General features: G+C 38.1%; 1 protein-coding gene across 1 annotated transcript in view; it reads right to left on the reverse strand.

The window, feature by feature from the left end:
- The window catches only part of SLC25A21 (solute carrier family 25 (mitochondrial oxoadipate carrier), member 21), a 340,939-nt gene that overhangs the window by 244,545 nt on the left and 75,537 nt on the right, over nucleotides 1-20,857 (reverse strand). Inside the window, exon 3 of the mRNA XM_006891582.1 lies at nucleotides 2,810-2,893. Within this exon, the coding sequence (XP_006891644.1) occupies nucleotides 2,810-2,893 (84 nt within the window). The remainder of the gene's footprint in view (nucleotides 1-2,809; nucleotides 2,894-20,857) is intronic.

The following is a 20,857-nucleotide window of genomic DNA, read 5'->3' on the forward strand; positions in this document are numbered from 1 at the left end:
AAGAAGGCAAGCAGCTTTAACCCAAGACCACCAGTAAGGTGATAAAGCGTCCTCCCTTCCCCCCTTTATATCTACGCCCCTGTTCAGCATGAAGAAGCCAGAGAGTCAGCATCCAATTCCTAAATCAATAAGACAGTTGGTTTAATTCCCATTGGAAAATGCTTGTCATTCCTCTGTAGTATCTGGTCCCCTCTCGACCCTCATCATTTCCTTCACCTGTTCCCCCCACCGACCAAACTGTGTAGCTCTACAACTGCATCCTGGCCCATCCTCACCTTTCTGCCCCCAACCCTCACTTCATTATACCCCCAATATGTTTTTCCCAGTAAAAAAAAGGAAAAAAAATTATAAACTGTGACACTGCAAAGAAAAACAAGGAACTCATGCAATATTATTCAAAATGGGTGACCTTGGAGGACATTATGCTGAGTGAAATATCTCAGTCACAAAAGGACAGGTTCTGCATGGTGTCACTATTGTAGAATGGGACTGACATCAGAGTTGGAGTGAGACTGAGAAAAAATTGATAAATTATGTGTACTGCATAGAAACAGATGAGGGAGAGAACTGTTTGAAAGCAATATATGATTGGGCATTATGGTTATGACAAGAGTCCAGAATGAATGTTGCCTAGTGGAGTGTACTTGGGGTCAGGGTGGGGGGATTCTATACCAATGAAATAATTTTTCTTTTACTTGTCAAAGGGAAGAGCGAACTGGGAGGAGAGGTCTGCAGGGAGAAAAAAAACGCACAAAATGAATGTATGGAAATCCAAAATCTCTGTAAACATTCCTTAAAATTAACTTAAAAAAATTATAAACTTGTGAAAGACATAGTTGTAGGACAAATGAAAACTGGGAGAAACATTTGCAATCTACAACAAGTCAAAGGATTTATTTTTTTATTTTATCAAGTTATTTTTGACTTATAGGGACCTTATGTTGTTATGTGACGTCGAGTCGCTATGAACAACAGCTCTGAACCGTGCTCTATCCTGAGCCAACCTTACTGTGTCTGGTACACCTACTCCTATCACCCCAGTCATTGAGTCAATCCATCTCACCCAGTGCATTCCTCTCTTGTGCTGTCCCTCCACCCTTCCAAGCATGGTGTCCCTCTCCAAAGACTGGTCCCTCTTTGCAACATGTCCAAAGTGTGTCAGGGACCTTATAGCACAGACTGAAACTGCCTCACAGAGTTTTCTAGACTGTAATTGTTATGGAAGGAGATTGCCATGTCCTTTTTCCCAAGGAGGAGGTAGTGGGAATTGTTCAGCTTTAGGTTGGCAGCTGAGCTTAATCATTGCCACTCGGGCTCCTTTTGTTAAATGATTTATATATATATATATATATATATATATATATATATATATATATATAATATACACTGAGCGTCTACAAATCTAACTTAACAGAATTGTGCAAAGGCTACAAACAGGCAATTTGTATAAGAAATAGCAGCTAATGGTACAAAAATATTCTCAATCCCAATGACAATCAAAGAAGATGCACATGGGTAACAGATGTATCAAATAATGATTAATAAAGTGCTTGAGAGAGACTATGGAGAAATGCAAAATCTTAAATATTATGTGTATAAAGTTGTAAGTACTTTGCGGAAGGTAGTCTGGCAATATTTATGGTCTAAAACATGCTTATAATTTGATCCAATCAGTCCCTTATACAGACATACACAAATTTGCAAAGACAAAGTTAGAGTATTTATTGCACTGTCACATATAATGGTGAAAGTCTGGAAACAATCTAATGGTCTACTGGAAAAAATGTATTTAATAAGTTACAGTATATAGATAAATAGTCCGCCACTGTTAAGTGACATAATGACACTGAAAGCTATCCATGTTATGTGTTAATTAAATAAATTATCGGAAGTATAATATTCACACTGTTATCTGCCAGGAGAAGTAGTGAACTACAGCTGTTAAGAGCAAGAGCTTTGGGTCAAACAGCTTGACATGAGTCCAAGGTAGCAGGTATGTGAAATTGGGAAAACTACCGAGTCTTACTTTCTTTTCTGCCCAATTGGAATGACTCGCATTAGAGTCTACCTCACAGAGTTGTAATGAAAATTTCTAGTATATAATAGAGGAGAAGTATATACTTGCTTTTATAATTACTATTATTACTTCGTATAGTTAAACAAATCCATTAATAAGAAATATTTTCAAAAGCAAATCTAATAATACCCTTTCTGGAAAATTATTCTGGATAGAGTCTAACTGAATATAAATATCAAAGATATTTTTCGTTCGTATAACCCAAATAGTCCATCTGAACATCTAATAAATAATTAAGATGATAAATTTGACACATCAATATTTGACACAGATCTGTTCTGGTCTCATATGCATAAACCATAGCATAAACTAGGAAAACATTTGGTCTTTGTGCTAAAGAATAAAAATAAAGAACTGTTACATTTAGATAGCTCCATTTAAAATTTACAAAGCCTTCATGTAATAGATAGAAGTTGACTTCTAGTCATGAAAATTATTAAAGCCCTTTGAAAATAATTTTCATTGTATTCATATTAAATTTTTGATGCTATTACCAGACAAAACACAAGGAAGCAGGAAGACACCCTTTAAAATGTTTTCTTAACTAATAAGACTGGAGAAATAGATTATTCAAAATGAGAAAAATGTTACATAGAAAACCTTTTTGAGAAAATATAGCTAACTGTACCTTAAAAAAATACCACATTTTCATCACTTTAAGAGTATTTTATCCATGCCCAGGCATACACCCATAGACCAACAAACTGTCTATGTATAAAGAAGCATACATACCCTTCTGTCCGCAAAATCACTCGAAAACTATCTCCTAAACTTTTGTAATGGCTCGGATCTGCTGTGGCTCCCTGAATCTGGAACCTAGAAACAAAATCAAACAAACAAACAGTTAAAGATTTTGTCAAATGGGATTTTCTCTTTCTTAAAGACTCAGGAAACTCAGATTTTCCTGATTAATATAAAATATTGTGGCCTTTGTTATACTTTTTATTGATTCATTTATGTAATATAAGCTTTACCTTATATCTGTAGCTTTAAAAATTATCCTGTCTCTGTATTTTAATAGGAATGATAGAAAGCATTTTTTCATCTGTTTCTTAGGCAGATGCACCCTGAGGCATGTGTACTTTCTTTCTTCTGTGAAAAGCATACACAGATGTCACAGATTATTTTAATGTATAATTCAGAACGCTGAAGATGCATATGAAACAAATAAGTAGCTCCATTTCTTATCTTAATTAGTGTTGCTTGATGGTAATTTAATACAAAGGTTAAAAATACAGAGCAGCTAATATGGCCTAACTTTGATCCTGATTGTAAATTTGGAATTCATTTGGCAGACAGGAGCCTGTCCTTAAAGCAAGAGTTGGGGTCACATTTCTGTACAGTCTAATCTCAGCACCTCATGATGGAACAGGATCAGCTAATACAGGTAGTTCAGACTACCTGGATCTTTTCAGAAGCACAGTTCTGAACACATGGCTAAAACCAAACCTACAGCTGTAGAGTCAATTCTGATTCATAGTGACCCTCCATTGATTTAGTCTCTGATGCTGTAAATAGAAACAGATTACTTAACCTTTCTCCATGAAGCTTCTGAAGCACCTACCATTGGGTAGTATGGTCCATAAGATGTTTTGCTTTGAACTAAAAGGCTACACATGTCTGATTATTCTAATACACTAGGAGCTTCAAGGGAGAGAAATAAATAGTCTTCTCTCATTAAGAATTACGGCGAAGAAAATCCAAAGGAGGGTCTCTGAGGGTCAAAGCTGAGTCCATAACAGAGAGTTGACTCTGAGGAACTTTTGGTTTGCAGCCCAACATATAACTCTCTGTGCCACCACAGCTGCTTTCTGCATACGGTATAAATAGGTATCCCATTTTGGAAAATGTCTTCTCTGTCTTTAGCATGATCATGCATCTCCAAACTTTAGCCTTCAAATGCAGACATTTCTAGTATGAAGGTCTAAACGTTTTGTTTTTAAATTACTCTGAGTGATTTTTTTCTAAAGAGATTTATGACAAGTACTCACAAATCTATTAAATGTCAGTTGGGCCCCATGAGATTAGCACTATGTCTACTTCAAGGATGATGTTTTTTATAGTTCTGTACACCAAGGAATTACACTTAAAACTGACATCTTGATAAGAGTATATTCTGCTTTGACTGAAGTAGTTAGGTATATTAAGTCAATGAGCACATGAAAAGACTGGAAAGAGAAGCCATTATTATATGTGATTTTGCAAAGTGGATGTGTATGATCAGGAGAGTATCTAAGGTATGTGAGGGCTGGGTCTGCCTATCGACTGCTTGGCATATACAAATCACTAAGTAAATATTTGTTGACTGGGTGAATGAGCATGGGGCATAGAGGGGAGAATATTTATTAAGGCAAGGCAATATTCTGAGCTCAAAGTAATAATGTCAAAACTTAAACGAGAGCAACAGAAGTAGAATGATGGAGTAATTTTGTTGAAGAGTCCTTGGTCTCCTTAAAAAAATTGTTGATTAGTACAAATAATCTACACATTACAGGACCTCAATTTTCATTGCCATGGAGTTCTATTACAACTCCTAGTGACACTCCATTAGGTTTTTGAGATTGCCAATCTTAATAGGAGGGACCACTCATCTTCCTCCGAAGAATGACAAGCAGATTCCAACCAGCCAACAGGTGCAGACTTTCGCTTAGCAGTACAACACCTAATGGGTCATACCACCGCTCTGTCTCTCTCGGTGGTATCAGGTCAGAACTAACTCATAGCTGACCCTCCAGGGGAGTTTGCCAAGGCTGTAAATCACAAAAGAGGCGACTGGCCACATTTCTTCCTCAGTGTCACTGGTGGACCAGACATCCAGAGAAATAACTCCTCTGGGTTAGCAGTAAAACTCTCTAAGGACTAAGCCCAGGGCTCTTCCTTAAATAAGTGGTGCTTTAGTGATATATTCAGCAAATCCTTTCCTCGATTTGGTAAGAAGTTACACTGGAATCCCTAAAGGCATAGAGGGAGAATCTGCCAGCTACTCTGCGGGAGAAGGATGCACACAGTCTATAAGAGCTTAGCATGACAACAACTCCCTAGCTGTTAGGACACATCAGTGTGTCAGGGTGAAAGATGAGAAGTCTCATGTGGGATTTACAGCCTTGCAAATCCAAGAGAGTCCGCTATCAGTCTGTTTAGACCTGATGGAAATGAGTTGAGTTAGTATTCTGTAACTGTGCATCTATCATTGCCAAAGTTTAAAATATCATACATAGCCTTTCTACGAAGGTGGCACCGAAAGCGAAGAAGGAAGCCCCTGACCCTCCCAAAACTGAAGCCAAAGCAAAGGCGTTAAAGGTCAAGAAGGCAGTCCTGAAGGGCATCCACAGACAGAAAAAAAAAAAAGAATATCCACACATCACTCACCTTCCGGCGGCCTAAGATGCTGAGACACCGAAGGCAGCCCAAATACCCCCGGAGGAGCGCCCCCAGTAGAAACAAGCTTGACCACCATGCCATCATCCAATTTCCCCTGACCACTAAGTCAGCCATGAAGAAGATAGAAGATAACAACACACTTGTGTTCATTCTGGATGTCAAGGCCAACAAGCACCAAATTAAACAAGCTGTAAAGAATCTCTATGACACTGATGTGGCTAAGGTCAACACTTTGATTAGGCCTGATGGAGAGAAGAAGGCCTATGTTCGACTTGCTCCTGACTATGATGCTTTGGATGTTGCCAACAAAATTGGGATCATCCAAACTGAGTCCAGCTGGCTAATTCTGAATACAAATTTTTCCCACACACAAAAAAATATCATACATATTCACTTTCATAACAGGTTTGTCTGATAAATACAGACTCTGATGCTATCAGTTTTAGAAGATTAGCTCCTGAACCAAGAAGTTTATCTTCTAAATTAGAACAGCACAAAGTCTATCAGAACATTGTGAACCAATACATCTAGCTCATTTAAATAGGCACAATTCCCGTTCTCAATTCTCAGGTAGATGTCTTTAAAATCATTGGCATGAAAGAATCAGTGAAGGGATCTTCCTGTCTAGAACCTAGAATCTGATTTAATGACCATGTAGACTTGTCATGCTTGAGTATTTCTGGATGAGAGAATTTGAAATTGATAACTTGGTACTTTGGATAGAAATGAATTTACAATATGCATAAAATATATCCTTGGGGGCTGGGGGAACTATCATGGAATACGTAGAGAAAAAAATATCAAACAACAAATAACTGGATTACAAAAAGTAATTTATAAAATATGACTTTGGATCAAGTTCAAATATAAATATTCCTATTTTGGCATTTTCATATTTGTAGCTTATATTCATTGCTGGGTAAGAAATAATTTCTTCTATCTAGTTGAATAATCTAAGACTCTTCTCTCACTGTCCTTTTAAGGAAAAGATATTACATGATGCCACTGTTGTAGAATGGGACTGTCCTTGGGGTTGGGGAGAGACTGAGTAAGATGGGTTCAATAATGTATACTGCACTGAAACAGAGGAGGGAGAAAACTGTTTAAAAGAGATATATAACTAGGTATTTCTGTCATCACAGGAGACTAGAGCGAGGGCTACATGGTGGAGGGGACCTGGGGGAGGGTTTGTAAAACAATGAAAGAATCTTTTCTTTTACTTTTCCATAATTTTTGGACTCATGTACTTATAACTTGATAGTCAAATTTGTGTCTTCTAGGTTGCAACACCCCCATGATACATCTTCAAGGATATGAACATGTACGGCCAAGCACAATCAATAAGAGTGCATCTAAATTCCAAAATCAATCTCCATAATAGTCTATGTGTTTCCTACTGCCAAAGGGGCCCTTTAGAGTAGTGAGAGAAGATCTTCACCCTGAAACCCACAGCGTCCCTTTTCAGCAGGAAGTAGCTAAGAGAATATGCCATCCCCTTTTCCTTATGACTCCGGATGAAGTCTCTGTCAGGGAGGAGTGATAGGGAATGGCAAAGGACACACTGACAAAGAAGATTAATCAGAACTGGCTTTGACAAACACTGTGGCATTTGGACAAGAACAAACTGGGAGGAGGGTAGAGAGAATAGTGCAACAATGAATGAATGGAAACCCAAAATCTCTGTAAATGTTTATGAAAATTAATAAAATATAATTATAGAAAAAAAGATATTTTATTGAACTTTGCATTATGTGCTTTGAAGGTTTGGGTTTTTTAATAAATTTAAGGTTTGTGGTAACCCTGGATAAAGCAAGTCAGTTGGTGTCATTTTCCCAACAGCATTTGCCCATTTCTTGTCTCAGTGACACATATTGGTAATTCTTGAAATATCTCAAACTTTTCAATAGGGCTATTACATAGTTAGTTAGTAGATGTCAGTATGGTGTAACCATAACTTGTACATGTACTGGAAAATAAAAAAATCAGATGATTTGCTTTATTATTACATTGTAGGTCAAAACTAAATGCTCATTATCATACATTTATCTTTAGGGCACGCTTATATTATAAAATATTATATGCTTATAATTTCTGTAATAATCTTTAATTGAATTTACTACTTAAATTTCTTCTCAAGATAGTTTTTTCCCAAAGTAAGAAATTATTAAAAAATATATTTGCCCTATGATATAAAAGTACTAAGAGTTTGTTTTTTTTTAAAAAAAACAAACAACAAAACAAGGCATTATCCACTCTCCAAAATATGAGACTTAAGTATGAGGGGGAAAAAAATAAGTAGTATATAGGAAAAACATCCAAAATGTCAAGTAGCACCGGCACTGAGTTGCCCAGGTGTTCATCAGGGGAGCAATTACTGTTTTCTGTGGAGGGTCAGGAAGGGTTTCAGGAAGGAGAAGGGATTTAGGCTGGTCCTCAGGGGCTTCAGAGAGGCAAAAGAATAAGCTGGGAGGAAGTGTTCCAGGTGGGGAAATGATAACGAGAAAGGGCAGGGAAGGAAATGTGTCCAAAGAAGTGAGGGGGAAAGATCTTCCACTGTAGCAGTCTGTTTCATATTGCCTTAAAGTCAGACGTTACAACACTTTCTCAGTTTCTTGAGGTAGGTGGAGATTTAGTTGGTTACTGGAGGACTCAATACGGAATATTTGACCTTTTTTCTGCTCCTCAGCTGAGAATTTCAGCCAACTCTGCCTCATCGTCTCATGGTTGTGTGATTATTTTGATGAGAGACTGTGAAAATGTCAGTAGACAGACTACAGAAAGTGAATCCTCTCTTCTGATTGCTAGAATTAAAGACATAGTTTTGTCTGTGATGTCTGCACGCTGCTCAAGTAATAATAAGGTGAGTCTTCTGTCCATTTCTATAAAGATGTGTGCAGTTATTTTAACCACAACTGGTTACCTCCCTGGCTATGTAGGAAGTGGTCTGGGTACTACTTTTACTGTTGTTGTTATCAGGTACCATTGACTTGACTATTACTCAAGCTGACACCTTACCTTATCCTGCACCATCCTGATGATCTCAGCCATGCTCAAGCCCTTATTTTCGGAATCTATCATAATATTTCCAATTCATTATTCATTCAGTTGGTAAAGGTTCTTGAATGTTTCCTGGTATGTATGGCATTATTTTGGGGTTGTTATTATTCCATGGACCGCAAGAGAAGGAAGAGATATATCTTGGAGATGGTGCAGCCAGAGTGCTCTTTGGGGGCAAGAATGGTGTTGGGAAGGGCAGAGGGTTGACCAAGGAGAGGAAAATCCTCAACCAGCTTGACGAGGTGACTGCTGCAATGGGCTCTTCTGTGTCAGGAAGTGTGAGGACAGCACAGGACAGGACTAGGTTCAGATATTTTGTTCATAGGGTCGCTATGAGTTGAATTCGACTTGACGGCACCTACCAACAACAATTATTGTTAGGTGCTTCTGAGTTGACCATGACCCACAATGACTCTATGAACAGCAGACCTGAACCCTGTCCTATCCTACATGAACCTCACCATCCCTGCTACACTCTAGCCTATTGTTCCGATCACTGTCAGTCCAGCTCATTGAAGATCTCTTCACCTTTCTCCAGAGACTGACTTCTAACCACAGGCCCAAAGTATGTGTGATGGAATTTCCTCATCCTTTTCTCTAAGGAGTATAATGGCTACACATTCTCCAAAGCATATTTATGTGGTGGTTTTTTGTTTGTTTGTTTGTTTGGAGTTTTTTTGTTTGTTTTGGTTTGGTGTTTCCCCCCCACCCCCCAATTCATGGGACATTGAGCACTCTTCTCTAACACTATAACTCAAAAGTATTGATGCTTCTACCATCATCCTTGGTCAATGTCCAGGTTTGCATGCATAGGAAGCAACTTAAAAGACCATGGCTGAAGGTAGCTCTGATGGTCTAGTGGCAAAAAGCAGCACTGAAATCCCAAGGGTATGTGGTTCGAATCCACCAGATGCTCTGCTGGAGAAGGAGGGTCAATTTCCTCCTGTACCAGTCAGATCCAACTTGACAGTACACACAAATACAAAATGATAAAATTAAAAAAAAAGAAAAAGACCATGGCTTGGATCAGGTGCACCCTAGTCCTCAAACTGACATCACTGCTCCTCAGCACCTTGGAGAAGTCTGTCAACGCCGTGGAAAGGTCTTTAACCACAGAATTCTCCAATAATATACTTAAAAAAATTCTTGACTGCTATTACCAAAGGGATATATTGTGAATCCTGAAAAGATGAAATGTTAGCCACTTCAATCTCCTATCTATCATGATGTTGCCTATTGGCCCAGTGACAAGGAATTTTTTTTTTATATACAGATGTAATCCATATTGAAGGATAACCAAATCCTTTAGAAGCTTACCGTTAGGTGAAGGAGTTGTATAAGGATATGGTCACCATCCACAAGGAATATAGTCAGGTAGTGTTTTGGACTTCATATTCCAACAAATGTGTCTTAATAGGACTAACTAAACACTAATTTGTTTACTATTGTGAGCGATCTCTGATCTGTCCATGGAATGGGGTGAAACAAAGTATTATGTAGAGCCATTTGAAGGAAGAGAGAACACAAAAGAAGGCTATCTTAGGACTAATTGTGGTAGAACTGTATTCACCTAGAATAGAGCAGGTAACAAAGATAATACAAATCTCAATGAATAGTCTTTAAGAAGCTGACTTCTTGCTGCACGATGGATGCTGTGTTGAATAAACAGCTGCATGGTCACATAAAAATAACCTGATGTGAGGGTAGTTCACATCTGAGTTGTATGAGCAATGTCAAAGTTACAATTGCTGTATGTAATAATTAATAAGCAAAGCCTTCTCCTCATTCTTTACTAAGCTGAAGGAGCTAGAGGTCCTAAACAAAGATAGGATAAGCACACTTGCCTCTTCTACTGTGTATCTCACATAAAGCATGTCAGCACTTTGCAGAGAAAGTTCATGCAGCTTTCAGTTCCACCATACATGACTTAATCTGATCACAGAGTTATCAGTTCTTCTAAGGAATCTGTTTCAAGTTGCTATAATTATAGTGCATTTTGGTCAATCATGTAAAACAGTAATTTCCTTCTTCCTCTGCACTACATTTCAGCAACTTAAAAGGTTTCTCTCCTGGACTGAAGCTTTACATCAGTGTTTTCCAGTCTGCACTGTGTGCTAAAAAGTTCTCTCTATGCTCACGGGGACAATTTTCCAGTTACGTAATACAACTCTTTGTAAAATTACAAAGGCAAAGCCACACTACTCATGATTGTATTTAGAAGAAAAGGTTAGACCTTTCCATTGTCCTAATAAAAACAGCCTAGACACATCTGGAATTTCCATCTGAGTAACTTCTTTTATTAGAATGATAATTTGCTGCCAAACTGGCAAACCGGACAATGGAGTAACATTCAAGGAATATCCAGTGCCTAACATTTGGTCAGAATCAAGCATAACAGGGTGAGTGTGGCTTAAAGTTCATGCTACATTACACAGGAGTCAGCAGTCCAATCCGCAGCAACGTCTGAGAATATGGCACCATACAAGCTTAAAGGATGTTGGGCAATAGATGCTAGAATTCACTCCATCATAAATAGGAAGTGAGTTACTGTGGTAACCAGCAAGGAAAGGAAGGCCTTCTCAAAGTTCACAAACAAATATACTGCATATTTTTAAAAGCCAGAGTGTTCTCACCTACTAAAATGTTTTCCTCTAAACTAGTCAAAAACCATGGCTGTAGCATTTCTCTCTGTTCTTAACTGTTGTGCTTAGTAAAGTATACATTTTTTAACTCATCTGTTGCTGACTCTGCATAGTTTAAATGTTACTTAAAATATTCAGCTTGTCTAAACACTTCTTAGTCATGTCAATAAAAAAGATACATACACAGAAATAAAATTATTTTGGTGTCTTAAAAGCCTTAGATGGAAGTTGTTGGGAAATTTCTAAAAATCAAATTTATTAAATGTATTTCTTTTTAAAGCAATCTAACATCCTCCTCTATTCTTGTTTATGTTGTTGCATACCGTTGAGTTGGAACCAACCCATAGTTGACTCCGGTCGTTTTTCAGAGGCAGTTGATTGAACAGGAGGAAACTGCTCATCCTTCTCCTGTAGAGCAGCCGGTGGATTTGACCCACATGCCTTCGGGATTGCAACATAGCTTCTTACCACTAGGCCACCAGATCTTTTATATATATATACACATATATATATATATATATATATATATGTGTGTGTGTGTGTGTGTGTGTGTGTGTGTGTGTGTATCTCACAGGAAATATCCATACGTTGAAGACTCCATCTTCTAGAATAGTCCCCATCAGTATGTGTATGTTGTTGTTGTTATGTGCTGTCAAATTGCCTGTGACTCATAGCAACCTTATGAACAACAGCCCTAAACCCTGCTCTATCCTGTGTGATCTTGTTATCTCTGACACACCTACCCCCATTACCTCAATCACGGAATAAATCCATCTCATCGAGGATCTTCCTCTCTTTTGCTGTCCCTCCACCCTCCCAAGCATGACATCCCTCTTCAAGGACTGGTCTCTCCTTGCAACATGTCCAAAGTATGTCAGACAAAGCTTCAGAATCCTTGCCTCCAAGGAGCAATCTGGTCTCACTCTCTTTAGGATGAATCTGTTTGCTCTTCCAGCAGTCCATGGTGTATTCTACACTTTTCTCCAGCACCATACTTCAAGGGCATCAATTCTCCATCTATTACCCCTAGTGATTGTCCAGCTTTCTGATGCACAGCAACTAATTGCAAAGACTATGGCCTGGATCAGGTACACCTTAGTCTCCAGACTGACATCATTGCTCTTCAGTACTTTGGAGGGTCTCTGACAGCAGAATTTCCCAGTGTAATTAATAAATATAAAGAACATAATATATATATATAGTTGTTATGTGCCATTAAGTTGCTTGCAACTCATAGTGACCCTATTTACAACCTGAGCCAGTCTCACTGAATCCAACACATCTACTTCTATTACCTCATTAATATTTGTCAATACTGATTTGTCAATCCAAATCATTGGGGTCTATCTCATGGGATTAAAGCTGGTAGCTCTCAGTTCTCCAAAATGCATTTCCTACACACACATACCACCTGGTTAAGTGTTCAGCTTTTACCTAAAAAATTAGTAGTTTAAATCTATCAGATGTTCCATAGTAGAAATATGTAGCACTCTGCTTCAGTAAAGATTACAGACTTGAAACCTTATAAGTCAGTCTTATTTCTATAGGGTTGATGAGAGTTGGAATTGACTCAATGACAAGGATTTTACATAAGTATATAGCAGCAGTTGGATTTATATTGACAAAAGTCATCTTGAGTTGCAAGGGATCATGCTGCAGTAGATGATAAGATTTAGCAGGCTGCATTTGCCAAGCACACAGTCTGATTGCAGTTAGATCACATGATTAATTGAGGTGCTTTGGGGAAGGTAACTGACTGGGACTGAATAGAGAGGCAAAAAGGGTTCCAAGCTACCCTGTTTTTTGCTGGCACCACCTGCAAATCCTGAGGAAAGCAGTAAAGGTTGGTGAGGCTTGTTTCTATCTTCATCTCTAGATCATTTTCCAAGTCAGCGGTGCTCCTTTGCTTTCTCCTACATTTTCTTATTCAAACTTCTTTCTGGAAAGCACAGGTAAAATTTACCCAAATTGTGACTTAATTTGGTATGCTGTCTCTCTTTTAACGAGATCTCAGCTATCAAGCAGGAGGTGGGAGGTTCGGATTTGTTGAGGGTCGGGATGCAGAAATCCCTTTCCATGAGTCATGAGTATATTTTTTTTCCCCTGAAAGGCATTGTATGCTTTTCACAATGCACTAGACTGTAATAATTATGCCTTAATCTTAAAGGAGTAAAACTACTTCAGGGAACTGAGAGGCAGACAGAAAGCCATCAGATATAATCCTAGAGTTGCCACCAAGTCATAGTGTAAAGTGATGAGATTAATAATCTAATCCTTCCCTACCTTTATCCTCAACAGTCAAGTGAAACTGCAGATGTTAGAAGCCAATTTGCTTTTAGAGATTGAGCAATAAAAAGACACATTTGAGCCTCTTAGCCATAAGAGGGTACACATTTCATTTTGTTTTGAGAAAGCCCAAAATTGCATATTTCATAGGAGTGGGAAGCTATTAAGAAAAGTTGTATATTGGTCATAAGAGGTGATGAACCTAATTAAGCTCCCTGAAGTGAATACGCAAATGTGCTATGAGTAAAGCTTATTAGCAATTAAGAGAATGCTATGTGGAGTTCTCAATAAACACTTAAGAAACTCACTAATGAATCAGAGATTAACAGACCCAAGGTTTGCAAGTGCAGAACACATTAGAAGGATAACTGAGGGAATATTAAATAAAGATTTTAATTGACAGTAATTAGCCCATCTCACTGAAATAAGATGTTGCTCCTATGGAGTGTATTTGCTTTCTTCCTGGTTGATTGAGCATGGCCAAAGTAAGACTTAACACGTAAAGGCATGTTTGAGGTTTTGAAATTTAGGAGAATAACTACCTTACCACTTTGGGAAAAGGCCCTAGAAAATGTAAAGTTAGAAGAATTCTACATATCCTTGTCTTATATTCTTAACAAAATAAAACAAAACACCCCAAAAATCTTTCCACTGAGGCTTTTGCACGAGAAGAAATGACACTGCCTCACAGAAAGAATATACACTGAAGGAAGGGGGATAGGCATACAGTTTTGCCACCCTACAAAAGCAGAAAAGGCTGTTGGTTTTGAAAAGATTATTCCTTCAGTTTTCTATAGCTAGTGCTGGGGAAGAAATGTCTTTCTAAAATTTCTCTTCACATGTGATTCGTTTTTATTAATATATCTACATAATAGTTTTATTGTTTTAATTTAGCTGTGCTGCACACAGTTCCAATCTACCAGCAGCTCCTTTGTGATTAACTGCCTCTGGAAACACACACGAGGGTCAGCTATGGGTCGGTTCTGACTCACCAGCACACAACAAAAACAAATGTGAATGGTATTTCTAAAAAAGTCACAGGTATTTTGTTTTAGTTCAAGTTAAGTGGAATAAGGGAGCTCTGGTGGTTTAATGAGCAAGAAAATGTATTGCCAACCCAAAGGCAGGTGGTTCAAATCTACCAACTGCTCCATGGGAAAAAGATGGACCATCCCTTCTCATGCTATTTACACTCCCTGAAAATACACTTGATGAACAGCAATGAGTTTGTTGACTCCGTAGCAATGACTGACATGAATGAAATAAAATAATAACAATCCACACAACTTTTTTCACACTAATAAGAGTACAAGAAATCACTGATAGTGTTGGGAAAGTGTGATTTTCTGTTTCAGAGACAGTAACTGAGATTTTCACTGGTACAAGCAATAAGTTTAAGAGTTTTGAGGACAAAAGATTAATAATGCACCTGTCATATCCATTGTTATTGTTGTTATATACCATCAAGTTGCTTGTGATTCATTGCGACCTTATGTGCAACAGCTATGAACCTTGCTCTATCTTGAGCCAACCACATTGTCTCTGATACTCCTATCCTCATTATCCCAGTCACTGAGTCAGTCCATATCTTTGAGGGTCTTCCTCTCTTGCACTGTCCCTCCACCCTCCCAAGCAGGACGTCCCTCTCCAAGGGTCACTCCTTGCAACATGTCCAAAGTATGTCAGATGGAACTTGTCAGAATCTTTGCCTCCAAGAAGCAGTCTGGTCTCTCCCTCTCTAGGATGAACCTGTTTGTTCTCTTAGCAGTCTTTGGTATATCCAATACTCTTCTTCAATACCATAGTTCAAAGGCATCTATTCTCCTTCTATCATCCCTAGTCACTGTTCAGCTCTGTGTGTGTGTGTGTGTGTGTGTGTGTGTGTGTGTGTGTGTGTACTGTCAAATCAGATCTGACTGGTACAGGAGGAGATTGCCCCTCCTTCTCCAGCATAGTATCTGGATTTGAGCTGTGTACCTCTGGGATTGCAGTGCAGCTTCTTGCCGCTAGGCCGCTAGGCCACCAGAGCTCCCCACTGTCCAGCTTTTAACACATAGCACAGAAAGTGCAAAGACTATAGCCTGAATCAGGTGCACCTCAGTCTTCAGATTGCTATGTCCATTAGACATGTCTAGTCATGTCCAATAGAAAGAAATAAACACTTGGGGGGGGGACGACAGATCAGGATGTTAAGAGAAGCTAGTGATTAGCTATAAAGCAAGACAGAATATAACTGTCAAATAGGGATTCTAAAAACTTGGTATATCTGTGATTTAAGCATTGCTTATTGGGCTCACAGTCTACTTCTGGTATCAACTAACACTCTTAAAACAAATGTCATCAAGTCTACAGGGTTGTAGAGTTTATTTAATTCTGTCCAAGCAGTGAGCAATGATAGGAAGTTCAAAAGCTGCCTGTATAATTATTTGGCTGCTTTTCAAATTATTTTAAAAATTTGAGGGAATGATAGATCTTCTCCAGATTATTGCTTAGTCATTTCCCCAAGGGAATTTTTTTATAAAAGAAATATAAACTAATACCTGAGAAAAATTGAGATGTCTTCTCCCCATGTCTTTAATGTGTATAGGTGGGATGGGCTAAGCTTTGGTCTAGTATTTATGATAGTGTAAAAAAGATCACAAATTTCTCTGTTATCATAAAACAGTTTATAATGGGAAAGAATATGAAACCTGGAGTGTTCTTTCTTAGATAATTACTAGAGATAGAGTAATAAAAATCTTGGCAAAGCCACAAAAGCAAGGAAAATCTGTGCCATGTTATTTTGAACACGTTTTTGAACATAGCCTCAAAGTATTATCTCTCTGAAATACAAGTTCAACCCAGATATCCTGATCATACTTTAAATAATTTCCTATGATCCCAGACACATCTAATTGCAGTCTCTGACAAGCCAAGGAGATTTCAAGACTGATATTCTGTGACTATATATTTTATATTCTACATTTTAACAATACATTTAGATATCTTATAAATAACTCATCATTTTACCAACCACAAATATTATTACAATAAATATTTACTTTTGGTGATGTGGCAAAATAGATATAGTTTCATACAGCTCACACAATTATAAGGCACAGTGTTTTGAATCTATGTCAAATTTGACATAGCAAAATGAATTGTGATAAGAAAGTTCATTCTACCATCTGGCACGCACTCTTCCAGTTGTTTATATTACTTATGGAATAATAATGAAGTATGCTGACAATATAATTCTAAAATTTGTTTTAATGACAATATGCTAGTTAGCAAGTCAGAAATAAATGATCACTAGAGATTACAACTAAAAAAAAAACACAAACCTTAATGTTAAACCACAATAAAATGGGCTAATTGCCATAGCTGTACAATTAAAATGCTCCAAGTATAAACTAGTTTGACTAAGATTACTTTCTATATTTTGCTTTACAAAATACATGCCACATTACAAATTTATGCTTCATATGAAACACAGTGCTGCTGTTACTTGGATATATACGTGAGTATATACATATTTGAACAAACTTCTTACTTAATGCCAATAAATTGGCCTCACAGCCAGATTCATCTGCCTACAGTCTTTCAAGTGGACCTAGGTTGACCACTATAGTAGTTAATTATCAATCAATCAATCAATCAATTGGGAAATAACAGAATATTGATCACAGGCTAAAAATAAAACTCATATATCAATGTAATGAAAATAGAGTTACATGACATGCAAAACCCCAATAATGAAGTTATCATAGTCCTGAAAAATACAACATTGCTCCCACATTGCTAGAATAATCACAGTTTAAAAAATTTCACCCTTCCCTATAACCAAAAAATGGTTAGCTGCTCCCCTTCCTTTTTCTGAACCTCTCATTCACTGCCTGGTGTCCATGAATTCTCCTAGTGTTCACCAACAGCATTTACTGCATGGTGACTGAGTGCCACACAAAACCATTCTTACCTGTTGAACCTCAGCTCATAGCTCAGGATAATTTCTAGAACAGGGCATTCAAATCTGGTCAAATCTGCCAGAACCCTCTACTGTCCCTGGGAACTGAGCCACTTCACAAAAATGACTTGTGCACTGGAGAACATAAGCCAGAGGCCCAGCGAAGGAGAATGCCAGTGCAGAGAGTCTCTGGAGACCTGATGTACATTTCATTTTATTTTAATGACTAAAATGCGCTTATTTCATGGCTTATTTAGATTTGATAAGAATATTTTTCAAGACAATCAAAGAAAGAAAAATTAAAAGAATGGGTGGTTTCTTTGCATTCATAAGCATAAATGCTTCTGCTAGAAAGAAATCTGAGGAATGGAGATAATAAACTTGGCTAAAAGGGGAGAAATATGCTTATATTTATAACAGCTGAGAAAATTTTTAAGAGAAGTTTTGGTTTTGCTTTTACTTTTATACCAAGATTGACCTTATATGTTGTCAAGATTTGGACTGGAAACCAACTCAAGGTGGATTATGGACCTAGGACTAAAACCAAGCACTATAAACTTCATTAAAGAAAAGCTCTATTGTACATAGGGTTTTCGAAGGCCTGTTTTTTTGGAAGTGGATAGCCAATCCTTCTTCCTGGTCTGTCTCAATATTTAAATATATATAATAGTATCTGACAGACAAGCATTCCACAGAAAAGAGCAGATGAAAGGCATTTGCCCAATTATAGCAATGACCAATAGATTCAATGTTGCTGCCCACCCACTCTTCTTTACCCCACCACTATCCCGTCTTACTTTTGCCTACAGCATTCAATACCCGTATTGGGAATCCCAGAACATTTGATTGTGCTAATGCGAAACCTATACTTGGACCAAGAGGCAGTCGTCAGAACAGAGCAAGGAGACACTACATGGTGCAAAATCAAGAAGGGGGTCCATCAGGGATGTATTCTGTCTCCATACCTTTTCAAACAGTATGCAGAACAGATCATCCGAGACGCTGGGGTGTATGAAAAAAATGTGGCATCAGGATTGGTGGAAGAGTCATCAACAACCTGCTTTATGCAGATGACACAACCCTGCTTGCTGAAACTGAGGAGGAGCTGAAGTGCTTGCTGCAGCCTCCTATATGGATTGAAGCTCAAGAAAACAAAGATTCTTAACACTGGGCCAATAGGCAGCATCAGCATGGATGGTGAAGAGATTGAGATAGTTAACAGTTTTAGTTTGCTTGGCTCCACAATCAACTCTCTTGGTAACAGCAACCAGGAAATCAAGAGATGAATTGCATTGGGTAAGTCGGCTGTTAGGGTCCTATCAAGAGTACTGGAGAGCAACAACGTCAGGTTGGAGGCTAAGGTGCACCTGATCCAGGCTATAGTCTTCACAATTACGTGCTATGCATCAGAAAGTTGGACAGTAAATAGGGTTGACAGAAAGAAAATTGATGCCTTTGAGCTTTGGTGCTGGAGAAGAGTGTTGAATATACCATGGACTGCTAGGAGAAAAAACAGGTTTGTCCTGGAGAAGGTGAAGCCGGAATGCTCCTTGGAGTCAAGGATTCTGAAGCTTTGTCTGACTTACTCTGGGCATGTTGCAAGGAGGGACTGGTCCTTGGAGAAGGACATCATGTTTGGCAGAGTGGAGGGGCAGCAAAGGAGAGGAAGACCTTTGATGAGATGGATCAATTCTATGACTGGAGAGGTGGGAATAAGTGCGTTTGAGATGGCTAGGTTGGCACAGGACAGAACAGCATTTAGAGTTCTTGTATATAGGGTCGCTATGAGTCGCAAACGAGTCGATTGCATATAACAACAACAAAGAAAAGCTAGGAACAATGCTAGAAGTACTAATCCACAACATAAACAGTCTTCCAAGTATCTTGAAAAACCCGCAACCAGGCGAAGATAAAGTAGATGAATGGGATCTTCTAAGAATCAAATCCCTATGCACATCCAAAAACTTCTTCAACAGGGTGAAAATGGAAGCCACAGACTGGGAAAAAGTATTTGGTAACGACATGTCAGATTAGGGACTTATATCCAGAATTTATAAAATACTTGAGCACCACAACAAGATAAAGGTAAATAATCCAATTGATAAATGGGCACAGGATATGAAAAGACACTCCACCGAAGAAGACGGTCAGATGGCTAACAAGCACATGAAGAAATGCTCAAAATCCCTAGCTCTAAGGGAGATGCAAATTAAAACAACTATGAGATATCATCTCACACCAGTTAGAATAGCAAAATTTAACAGAACAGCAAGCAACATATGCTGGCGAGGTTGTGGAGAAACCGTAACACTTATTCACTGTTAGTGGGAGTGTAAAATGATGCGACCACTGTGGAAAGTGGTATGGCGCTTTCTCAAAAAGTTGCAAATAGAGATACCATTTGACCCAGCAATTCCACTACTGGGAATATATCCCAAAGAGACCATAATTGACATCCAACAGATGTATGCACACCCATATTTATGGCTGCTTTGTTCACAATAGCAAGGAGTTTGAAACAACCTAAGTGCCCATCAATGAACGAGTGGATAGAGAAGCTGTGGTATATTCACACAATGGAATACTATGATGCATTGAAAACAAGGGACTCATGCAATATTATTCAAAATGGGTGATTCTGGAGGACATTATGCTGAGTGAAGTATCTCAGTCACAAAAGGACAAATACTGCATGGTGCCACTGTTGTAAAACAGGACTGACATCGGGTTTGGGGGGAGACTGAGAAAGATGGGTTCAATAATGTATACTGCCTTGAAACAGAGGAGGGAGAAAACTGTGTAAAAGGGATGTGTGATTAGGTATTTTTGTCATGACAGGTGTCTAGAGCAAAGGCTACATGGTGGAGTGGACCTGGTGGGAGGGATTGTAAAACAATGAAAGAACTTTTCTTTTACTTTTCTGAGAGGGTAGTGTACAGAGGGTAGTGTACAAGGGGAGAGAGTTGGAAGGGGAGAAAGTGCAACAATGAATGAATGGAAATCCAAAGTCTCTTTAAATTTCTACTGAAATTAATAATAAATTTAGATAAAAAATAAAAAAATAAAAAAAAAGATTTGGATTGGTTCATCAGTTCTAAATGAAGACGAAGTTTTCAAAAGCTTTTGATATATGGACAGAATGAAAAAATGACAACAACATGGCAACAGTAGTGTATACTTGTATATCACTTATATCTTTGGGAGGATTTATATATTTATATATGATCTCACTTCAGGTATGTCCTGGTTTAACAGTTTTACTTCTATTTCTAAGGTTAGAAGTAGTGGGAATTAAAAAAAAAGGGGGGGGGGAAGACAAAAAGAAAAATACTCAGCTTAAACCTAGTAAGGCTTCAAACTAGGAGCATATCTCCCCCAAAGTCTCTTAGTTGCACTATAAATTTACCTTTGCATGGCAAATAAAATTCCTTTTTTGAGCCTGAGCTTTCTCATTTGTAAAAAGATAATGGT

Source organism: Elephantulus edwardii, unplaced genomic scaffold (genome assembly GCF_000299155.1).
Source record: "Elephantulus edwardii isolate Elephantulus edwardi_28Jun2011 unplaced genomic scaffold, EleEdw1.0 scaffold00100, whole genome shotgun sequence".
Classification (NCBI taxonomy): Eukaryota; Metazoa; Chordata; class Mammalia; order Macroscelidea; family Macroscelididae; genus Elephantulus; species Elephantulus edwardii.